Source organism: Trachymyrmex septentrionalis, unplaced genomic scaffold (assembly GCF_001594115.1).
Source record: "Trachymyrmex septentrionalis isolate Tsep2-gDNA-1 unplaced genomic scaffold, Tsep1.0 scaffold60, whole genome shotgun sequence".
Classification (NCBI taxonomy): Eukaryota; Metazoa; Arthropoda; class Insecta; order Hymenoptera; family Formicidae; genus Trachymyrmex; species Trachymyrmex septentrionalis.
Genome location: NW_017305779.1, coordinates 5,023,744 through 5,034,836, shown reverse-complemented (window position 1 = coordinate 5,034,836; position 11,093 = coordinate 5,023,744). Strand labels below are relative to the sequence as shown.

General features: G+C 32.2%; 1 protein-coding gene across 2 annotated transcripts in view; it reads right to left on the bottom strand.

Annotated features, from left to right (window-relative positions):
• Window positions 1-512: 512 nt before the first annotated feature.
• Window positions 513-11,093, bottom strand: part of LOC108752591 (schwannomin-interacting protein 1 homolog) — a 29,496-nt gene continuing 18,915 nt past the window's right edge. The window contains exons 12-17 of one of the 2 annotated variants that reach the window (XM_018493517.1): window positions 10,098-10,199; window positions 6,000-6,145; window positions 5,404-5,515; window positions 4,426-4,790; window positions 2,592-2,803; window positions 538-2,301 (exon numbers count right to left, since the gene is read on the bottom strand). In XM_018493517.1, coding sequence (XP_018349019.1) covers window positions 2,145-2,301; window positions 2,592-2,803; window positions 4,426-4,790; window positions 5,404-5,515; window positions 6,000-6,145; window positions 10,098-10,199 — 1,094 coding nt within the window. In that variant the 3' untranslated portion in view covers window positions 538-2,144. Of the gene's footprint in view, window positions 2,302-2,591; window positions 2,804-4,425; window positions 4,791-5,403; window positions 5,516-5,999; window positions 6,146-10,097; window positions 10,200-11,093 lie in introns of both variants that reach the window. The other variant, XM_018493516.1, reaches the window with a different exon arrangement.

The window sequence follows — 11,093 nt, the reverse complement described above, 5'->3', positions numbered from 1 at the left end:
ATATATACACATAATAATTACATGTTATATATATATATGTATATAGGTTTATATATACGATTTAATAATATCGCTTTCCTTGATTCTAAATAAAAATTTACATATTTTATATTGGCTACGAAAAATTTTCTATTATCAACTGGAGAACCTGGAAAAATTAGGGAATTTTTAAATTTATTTTCTGTGGCAACCCTGTTTATTTTCAATAAAACTTTCTCATTTTAATTGAATAATTTCGATATTTTTGAAAAAGATGTTGACAAGCTGGATACATTCAATCTTAATCTCATTTGTGAAACAATTTTTGAAAGAAATGTTTTTCCCCAAACACACGCATGGATTATATAATCCCAATGCAATTGGTAATAAATGATATACAATATTAAAATATGTGAAAGACAATTAAGTAAAATTTAAGTAATCTATTTTTGCAAATTTATCTAGAAATTGATCAATCTAAAGATAATAATTTTTTTTAAAGCATTACAAATTTTTACGCATATGCATTAGTGTACGAATATTTATTCCATTTAAAATAAATCTATATTTTTCAAGTTAAATGATCTGTATTAAACGGGTAAATTGAAGATCTAAGAAACGAAGCTAACTGTAACTTAAATTCTTTATAATTTATTTCATCTACATTTGAAATCCTGCGTGTGAATGAGATCATGTGAGACCAGCATGCAAAAATAATACGATGCAAGAATCGAATAATCCATATCAATGAATAATTTTGATTTCGAATTTCAGGTCATCTTCGTATTTAATCGTCATGCATAAATTTTGTGAACGGTGTACTCGATCAAATATCTCTATCCAATTACGCTTTTGTAGTTGCTCTATATATGGACTAATCGCTTTTTGCATACTAGATCACCTATTTGGATATGTAACGCGGTTTTCGTTCTGCATGGTCGTTGCATTCTCTTCATCTCCACATTAGCGTTTACCTTTTTTCTACTTTCCTGTGCGCGCGCATTGGGTTATTTAAGAAAGTACATTGACTTTCTTTGTCGTTCGCGATAGATAAAAACTTTATTTATCGTCTTACCGATATTTTGTGCAGTCAAGCCGAAATGGGACGATGAATTTTACACGTGAGGGTTTTATTTAAGCAACTGACGGCTTCTATTGGCGGATCTAGAGATCTACCGAAGCAAGGATATACACATCCGATTATTTATGGAATTATTAAATTTATAAATTTACGGATGAATTTATAAGATACAGAAATTTGTTGTTCAAAATACTCTACATGCAATTAAATTAACACGATTTTACGAAATATTTAACATCACATCAACGCACACGTGAACGACTTATATTGGACGACCGGAACGAAGCGCTCTTTAAGCACCACGTGAAATCTCGATACGGCAATAATCTGATATAAATCTTCGTTATATGTACAATACAACAGAGAAGGGATCCGTTCTCGCTAATGATACGCTATTATTTAAAGGCGGAATAATCGATACACTCGTAAACACATGCATGCATGTCACGGATCGCGGGACATAATCTGACATGAGTTTAAGGGCCGAGCGAATACAGACGAGGAGAAAGAGAGAGATGGAGAATTTCAAATAGTGGGATACAAACGAAGAATCGTTGCTTTGTTCGCTTATGCAATACGTACATACGTAAATTTCTATTTCCACGTGTTTAACGACAATTAATTAAGCTGTAAAAATTACAAATTCAAGGAAAGATACTTGTTGTTCTCCCTTTATCAGAATGGGAACGATTCCACCTTATCAAAGCTGTTTGTTACGTTTTTCAAAGTTTTCGAGCACGCACACCACGGCCTCTAACGCAATCATTTTTTTTTCTTCCAAGCAAAGTTTTCGTATAGTCATCTTTCTTGAAAAAGAGATTTTTCATCCTCTTTCTTTCGAAGAAGCTTTCTTCATTTTTTTCTCTAATTCCGTTCTCAGCTATGGAAGAAAGTTTCTTCATCTCCTCTTTTTTACCTTTTTTTTTCCAAAAAACAAGTTCTTTTTCTTTTTCTTTTTTTTCTCAAAAGAAAAATTTATCCATTTTTTTTCTTTCTTCGCTTTTTCACGTCTCTAAAGCTCGTGGTGCCCCTCTACGCTCGGAGTTTAATTTCTGACGAGACTGCGTAGTCTCGTAGCGAAGGATTATTTTCTTACAAGAGCAACCAGACCGCGATTCAAATGCGTCAATTTCGGTTTCATCGACAGCTTCGTCGGAGCTGGAGAGGATTGCTGATGGTTCCGGCTTGCCGCCTGTTGCATATTTTGATGTTTCTTCTTCAACGATTCCTGTTTGGCACCTCTGCATAATAAAGTTATAATTGTTAATATTCTTTCTTTTTCAATTACTATATTTTTTTATGTTAATGTTAAACTTTACGATCAAAATTTTGCTAATAAAAATATGCTTTTTACAAGGGCAGAAGTTATAATAAGTTAATAAATAAATTTTGCATATATCTTTATTAAGTACGTAAATAATTTCGTGAAAACCGAAGAAAACAATTAATTAAAGAAAAAAAAAAAAAAGAAATTTTATGTTTTTATGAAAGAATGTTATAAGGTTTTTAGATTATAAATTTTAGAACTCACAAGTATCGAGTGAGATCTTCCACATCAACCAGCATTGAATCTTGCTCCATATGCAAATCGTCTCTCCTCAAAAGACCTTCGACGAGCGCTTCGTTTAATGCGGCAATCCTCGCGTGCAAATCATTCGCTACTACCTGCAGCTGCGCGACATTTAATTCTGTGAGAAGTACACGGGACAATCTGCGTCTGTCCTCTCCCAGCTGTACACCGACCTGAAAAAATATGCAATATTCAAAGCTTTATTAAATAAGAAAGAAAACAGATCTCGAAAAGAAATCTCGAACGGCGGATTAAGATTTAAGATTACATTACAGGTTCTACAGACAAAATAAAATACTGGTAGAATAAAAGTATGTTAAACATTAAATTTTTTCCTACATTTTTTATTTACTAATCTAAAGAGTCATAGATGTATTGACATATTCTAATAAATTGAAAAATTAGTAATTACGTTTATTATATTTTATATATATATATTTTTTTTTTTCGTTTAGATATATTTATTTAAATTTCATGAATTTATTTTCTAAAAATTCGAAATGCCATATTAATCTTTTTTTAATAATTGTGATTAATTTACAGAAGTACTTATAATGTGCATGCATGCAGAGCCGGAACAAGGGTGTGGCGAGCGAGACGTAAACAATTTGAAAGGGGCGCAAAAAGGCAATATAATTTCCTACATATTCTAATTCATTAACGTTAATATCCAAGTTCCAAAAAGCACGCGATATTAATACTTTCCAATATAGATTAATTATGTAATATAAGGGACTACCCTGAATGACCTTGACATATGTTGTCAAAGTCATGTCTCCGAGTAACTTTGGATTTAGCTGTCGCTCGTTGTTCCTTAAAAAATTATTAACAAAAAAAGTTTATCAATAAAACCTATCTTTCGGACACGACTGCGCTCTGATGAAACAAATTCCCTGCTTTAACAGCGCAAAATATTTTCTTATATAATTTCTTATATATTTCTTATATCTTTTGTGTCTTTAGAGCAGAGAATTTATCCGAACTTCTATGCTTATATATGAAATATTACGATTACAATCTGTATTTATATAGTGTGGAGATATAAAAATGATACTTTTGCTAAATATGTTTTTGTTTATTTGATTCAGTATTTATATTTTCAGATATTGAATATTCTTTAGCTATATTATATATATATGTATTAAAGAAAGCGTCTAATCGTTTATATGTATAAAATGCTTTTTTGCAATTCTACAAGGTAATGGATGAAATGGAATTGTTTACGACCATATCAAGGTACAACTCCGTGAATATTTCTCAACAAACGTTCAATATTTTGAATATAAACTCCTGTGCCTGCATTAACAAAATATTGTGAATGATTTATTGTTTTATGTTGATATATTGGGTCGAAATGTTAGATTTAAATTTCTATCCATATAAAAAGAATGGAAAATATATCAATTATACATAATAAAATATTTTTTGCTTTACAAACACAAATTCTTTGTTTTAAAATCACATTTTTTTAAATGAATTTTTTTGTTAACAACTTTTTAAGGAGCGATGGCTAAAATTTGTTCAAAGTCACTCGAGGTCATGACCTTAACAACATACTATTAATTACTATTAATTAATGTTATTTCTTATTATATTTCACATGTCATAAAAAAGTATTTTTTTTACTAAGGGGCACATTTTTTTATTTTACCTCGAGCGCCGACATGCCTAGTTCTGGCTCTGTATGCATGTTTTCTGTTAGCTTTTTTTATTCAGCATTTTTCTACCATAAATAAAAAATGGAGTTTATACATGATCTAAAGCATTGTTAATCAATAAATTGAACTCTACTTACTTTTTCTAAACTGCATCGCACCATCTCAGTGATGGGACTCTGTTTCAACCTCTGTCTCTCCACTTCCATTTGCATGTGTGCCATTTCCTTGGCTTGTGCTAGAGCCATTCGCGCTTCAGTTTGCAATCTAGCTTGCCGCGCAAAGAAGTCTGCCTCATCGATCGGTGGTGTGGAGTTTGCACCCATATCAAGTCTTAGAGATGGCAGACTCAACATCTGTGGCCTTGTTGGTCCCTTCTGCTTTCCGCCAAATTGCTTTGAGCCAAGGGATGTAGGCGTAGATCCGGGAGATGTGTCATTCTCTGAACCCGGGGATTCTGTGTCCGATGATGTTTCATTCATAAAGCAGATCTGAAGGTTCATTCCTGTACAAAGTAAACACATTCTCGTGATTTTACTTATCGTTTAGCATTTTACTCATAAAATATAAAGGAATTGAACTAGTGATTAATTATCTTCATTTTTGCACCTATCGGTAATATTAACAACATTAAATATACATACAAGTATCTTTCTCATATATAATATGTGCAGATAAAACTAAATAAATAAAAATATGATTTCTGTATATGTTGTCCATTAATAATTTGATGTCATTTTAAAGATTAATCGTTTGCGCACTTTGTCATTTATTTACTCCTGAGATAAGCAAGAAATGACACGTTGATTTTTTTGCATACCATTTGTAATTAAAAAGAATTTGGAAACGAAATGATGAGACCGCTTTTAAACTTGTAAAAATGGATGAAGATTCTCCTTATATCTCCTCTGTGTTTCGTTTATTTTTTATAAGTGTTTTAAAGCAATCTCATCATTTCATTTCATCCAAATTCTCTTTATTTACAAATGACATGCAAGAAAAATCAATATGTCGCTTATAACATCACGATTCAATATGGCTGGAGCGAGTACTAAAGAACCTTAATTATTATTATATGATATTTGATAGAGAAAATTAAAACTTAGATCTATACGAACCACTCTGAAGACGCGATTGGAGACTCGGTTTTCGTCCACGTTCGGCGCGCAAATCTTCGGCATCAGGTCCCATCGCGAGTCTTCTTCTAATTTCTTCACGATCATTTCGTCGCTGCGAACACAATGAATAGATATGCGTTAATACGTTTTACATTTTGTATGTAAATGTTAATCATAAAATGCGATAAACATAATGACTGTTGATAAATATTATAGCGCAATTCGAGAGTCCAAAGGCGCAAGTATGTTAAAATATTTTGTACACTTAATTGTAATCATGGTTTACAATTTTTATATAGTTATATAGTCTTTAGAAAACATGCAGTTCTCCAGGTAATAATTTATTACGTGAACTAAAAAATTGAAAAGTAGGAAGCATTTAAAAATGCAATATAATGTTCGAACTGACTTGTTTCCATGTTACAATTGATATAATTAGAAGTAAAGAGTAGTATCATACAACAGTTACAAGTAATAATAATGTCATAAATTTATGATTGCTTTTGATGTCGAATACATGCCGCTACTCGAATCTCGCTAGAATTAGAGCTTTTACGTATGTTTTCCTCTCGTACATTTGTCGAATTAATTCACACCTGCAGATCGTCATTAAGTTCGCCTCGTATAACTTTGTCGAATCGCGTAATTAAATCTTCCCTTTCGCAATCAGACCTTTCCAAATTCTCTCCCTTCTTTTCCTTCTCCTCGGTTTCCATGACTGGTTCCGAAGGTTTATCCATTTCTGTGGTAGCTTCTTCTTCATTATCTTGATGCCACTTTTATATACACAAATTAATGCTTTTTACTTTCATAAAACGCGTAATACGCGCGTTACAACATGCTTTACTCTTTTTACGAAAGGTGACAGATTTCCGTAGATTCGGAAATATAGAATCAAACATATGTTACAATAATCGAAAATGGTATCTTCTAAATATCTCTTAAACATCTCCTAAAAATTATGGGGTGATTTTTACAAAAATAATTCAATATAGTTTTTAGAATTATAAAAAAAATCTTAGCTCGAATTGCGAATTGTTTGATAAAGCTCTGTAGAAAAAGATATAATTGCAATCGCAGCAAGGAAAACTTGCTTGCTAAAATCTGTTTGTTCATTAATAACGCGCGCTTCCGTGACCCACTTTCGCCTGTGTCGGTCCGGAACCGTACCGAATCGTGCGGTTCGACAACCTTCCTGTTAGATTAGAATGACAGCACGAGCAGAAATCTGGAATTATTAAGACTCGGTTCTACTAATGTAAAATTGACTTTAATCTCGGTCCAATTTACTCTTTATCTTTTTCTAGTCCTGGGAATTAAAAAAAGATAGACTAAACTATATTAAATAAAAATATTAGCGTTCTCTGTCATATTTATGTATATTAAAATTTATGTTTATAAAAAAATTATATTAAAAAAGAAGATAAATCTTATTGATGAAACCAACCCCTAAAGTTTGGGGCCTACATCCGAATATCCGGCCCTGACATTCAGCATAATAATATTGCGGCCGTTCCCTGCACGTGCATGGTCACACACAAATGAAACATGCACGAGACCAATTGAGAAATATTGTGACTCGTTATACACGTTGTAAATGAATTCTGATTTATTCTCTTATATATTAAAATAATTAACGTGATTCAATAAAAATGAAAAAACGCGATAACTTTGGTGAAATTGACGAATTATAATAATCAATAATTTCTTCTTTTAATTTTTATTGAAATTTTTGTTAGATTAAGAATTTTACCATCCTCGACTATCATAGCATTTTTCCCCAAAATTATCAACAAAATGTCTTTCTTTCGAATCAATGCTATAACTTTATTCATTCGCATTAAAAATATTCCAACAAGAAATAAATATATAACAACATTACATTAATCGATTAAAAATTTAAATAAAGATGTAACTTGTCAGATGTAATTATCTTTTTTAATATATTGTTTGAAAAACATTATGAAAAGATTTATACGCTCAGAAAGACACCTGGCTAGCAATCAAAGTCGGTCTGTCACTTGAAAACGGAAAGAATGAATTGCCTTGAACATGATACATTCTATACTCCCTAAGTCACAGAGCGGATTTAATTGCTCCAATTTTAACACGTCATTCAACAACGTCATTCAAACATTTATTATTTTCTCGCGTGACTCGCGTCTAAATTACATCTGATGTATGCTGTCGCCCTTCGTCCTTCGCATCCCTTACACAATCCAAGTCGTCGTCGTAAGTAAATGTGTAAAGATCGGCGACAAATCTTGAGTCCTTTTTGTAATGTTTGCGCGACTTGTTGCTGCTGCCCATGATCGCGCACTCTTGGTTATGCACCTCCCTATCCTGACAAACCAATTAGTTTCTTTTCTTGCAAAATTTATATATCTATCAGAAACTCGTCTTAAGTTTCTCCAAGTTCTTTGTACCGCTCCTCCCCTTCCGCTGGCTTTGCGAACTCGCTTTCTCTCTTCTAGCGCTATCGTGGACAGAATTATAATCTAGAAAGGGAGTCGCTGATCGAACTTGGTCTAAGGTTGCAGAGGTGCAACTGACCTCGAGGACGAGCCACGAGACTTGCACGCGCGCGAGACGAAGACGGCACAAGACTATATTACTGTAAAGCGAGTCCGAGATCTTTCGTTAAGGTTTGCTGATCGCGAAGGAGGCGTTCAATAGCGATGCTGGTGGTGGTAGTGGCGGCAACAGCGGTCGTGGAGGTGGCTCTCTGTCTACTGGAGCCTAACATTTAGGAAGGCTTCTCACGGGGATTCTCGGTGAAAGTGCTCGGCGAGAATGTGTTGGCTTATATACGAGTCGACTATACATTTCCGAGTTCACAATTCGCTTCGGAAAATGTGTATAAAGAGAATTGCATCTGATGCTGTCTTCAGCGGACGCCTACAATAGCTTTCGGAATGAATGGCTTGATGTGATGAGACACATTCCCGCAGTTCCGTTTGGAGTCCCTTTCAGGAGTAACACACTTTTAGATACAATAAGAAAGTTGATATACAAGTGTGTATCATATCAATTTTAATACATATTGTGCTATACGTTGTACATCATGTACTTTATATATCTCTTGTAGCGTATTGCTTACAATTAGTACATTTGAATAATTTAATAAACACAAACTCAACAATATATACCAAAAACACACTTTTCAGAAAGTCTGAAAACACAAAAGTGTAACATTTATAGTGAGAATATGCAAATCGTAATTGTCATCAAAATTTCTTTTTTATCGAGTTGAGGATTAAGAAAATATTACAAAAATATAATTTTAAATCTCATTTATACATTGATATATTAAATTAAATTAACAAATTAATGTTTAAAAAAGCACGTGCAAATACGTTTTTAATGATTTTATATCTCAAAAGATTGTGATCGATTTAGTTTGTCTTCATATTCTCGCATATTCCCTTTCGCATAGAAACAACGTAAGTGTTATGCAACTACGATGTACTTCGCCATATAATAATTAGATGCACGACGTAGAAAGTTATATACATTCAATTTATTATCACATAATTGTATTATCTGGAAAGAAAATAATCTGTCGCACGCAAAACGTTATTTAACTTATTGATGCGCTATGCAAGCTTTAACTCTCTCATCAGTCGCATCGTTGTAACAAAAAATCGTTAAATCATCTTCGGGGTCGTGCGTAAAACGTTTCGGTTGATCAGTCATGTGTGACTTTTGCCCTGTGAGCAATTCAACATTTGGAGCACGATGCTGTATAAATTTCTCGGTCTATAGGTGGACAATATCCAAAATATGTCATTTGTCGAAAACGACGAAGCGTAGAAACAAAACACACGATTTTCCTGCGTTAATGATTGAAAAATTAACACTTGAATACACAGACGATTTATATGAACTTATACTTAATTCATCGTTCTATGTGCTTCGTTATTGGAAATCATCGAGTGTCAAGGTTTATCAATTGCGCGATATATTATCGCGATAAATTATCGCGCCTGTTGATGCTAAATAATCAGACTCTTCTCCATTTTTTCAACAACTTTTCTGAATTAATAGTTGTGTTACCGTTAAATTCTGGTAGATTAAAAAGAAAATTCCACTTTCAAAGGAGTTTCCAAAAAATCTAAAGACGATCGACCCATTCCTTTGGAAATCTTGTTACGTCTATTACACAAATTTTCGTATTAAGAATCTACATAATATGCGTCCACCTACTTGCTGATGCCTCCGCAAAATATATATTCAATGCAAACGTAAAATCTTAGACAGAATTGATGTTCTACTGAGTGTTTGCCAAACATATTACGATAACTAAATGAGATACGATTGGAATACATCTTTTTCGAGTGTAGAGTGTGTGTGTGTGTGTGTGTGTGTGTATGTGTGTGTGTGTGAATGAACGGAAAACTTTCATTGACCCGAGAACTTGAGTTAATTTAAGAACTTATCTCTATGATATATAAGAAAGAAAATATTGGAAATCAATAAAACTGCATTGCATATCGGAGAATGAAATTAGTTAGATAAATATGCATAAAATCGTCTTTTTTACGATGTTATCTATGTATAAGATGTAATATAATATCCTATTCCAATATTCAAATTTAATAAAAATTGCTATAATAATAGTCTAAGTTCGTAATCCTGCTATAATTCAAGTGTTATATAAAAATAACTACTGATTTGAAAAGAATGTTGATTACTTACTCGACGTTCCTCCTCACGTGCAGCTCTAAGGTGCGATTCGATCGCATCCAGGTCGATCTTTGGCATCGCTGTCTCGATGTTATAAACGTCGAAGCCACCTTTAACAGTACACGAATGTTAAACGTGAGTACCTTTACTCTATGTCGACGATATAGCAGAGGTACTGAACAACCGAATGAAAACTAGTGAGTAACGAACCATCACGTGTGTGTATTTAAGTAATCTCGAGTGTGATCAGTCCAAAATTAAAGTTTATCTCGTTCGGCCATACTTTTCAAGGATTAATCAATATAAATATATATGTACATTGTAAATATATCTTATTCTATGTTTTTAAAATTCGTTGCAAATTTTAACATTTGATATCCATTTTTCAATTAAAAATTAAATATTTCATCACTCTGAAAAATTTGAATATACAAATCAAGACAATCTTATTGCTTTATTCCGTCATATAAGTTCATTAATAGATAATTAATTTTAATATAAGCTTACTTTGAGAGATTTGATCAAGTATTATAATACTAAGAATTATAAACCTGCAGCATTGAAAAAATATTTAAAAAAGTAATTATTTAAAAATAGCGTTTTCAAGGCAGTGTATAATTATTGTACTTAAAACAGATATAGCTGACATTGAGCAATCACCACTGATAATGCAAAAACAATTTTTTTTTTAATTACTAAGAAAAGTGAGCCAGTTAATTATTTCCAGTAGAATGTGAATGTCATAAAATACACATATTTATTAAAAACGGTTATATTTTGCACTAAAAAATATAAAAGATATACGGAAAATAACAATTTGTGCAAAAAAAAAGTGAATCGGTAATATATCTACGACAGAAGAAATCTATTCTGTAAAAAATTATTTTAATACAAGAATTAAAAGGTATTAAAATCAAAAAGATAATAATATTTAACATTTGAAAACCAATTGTAGCAAAATATTAAATGATTAAAGAGAAATAATATTAATATTGTAGACATAT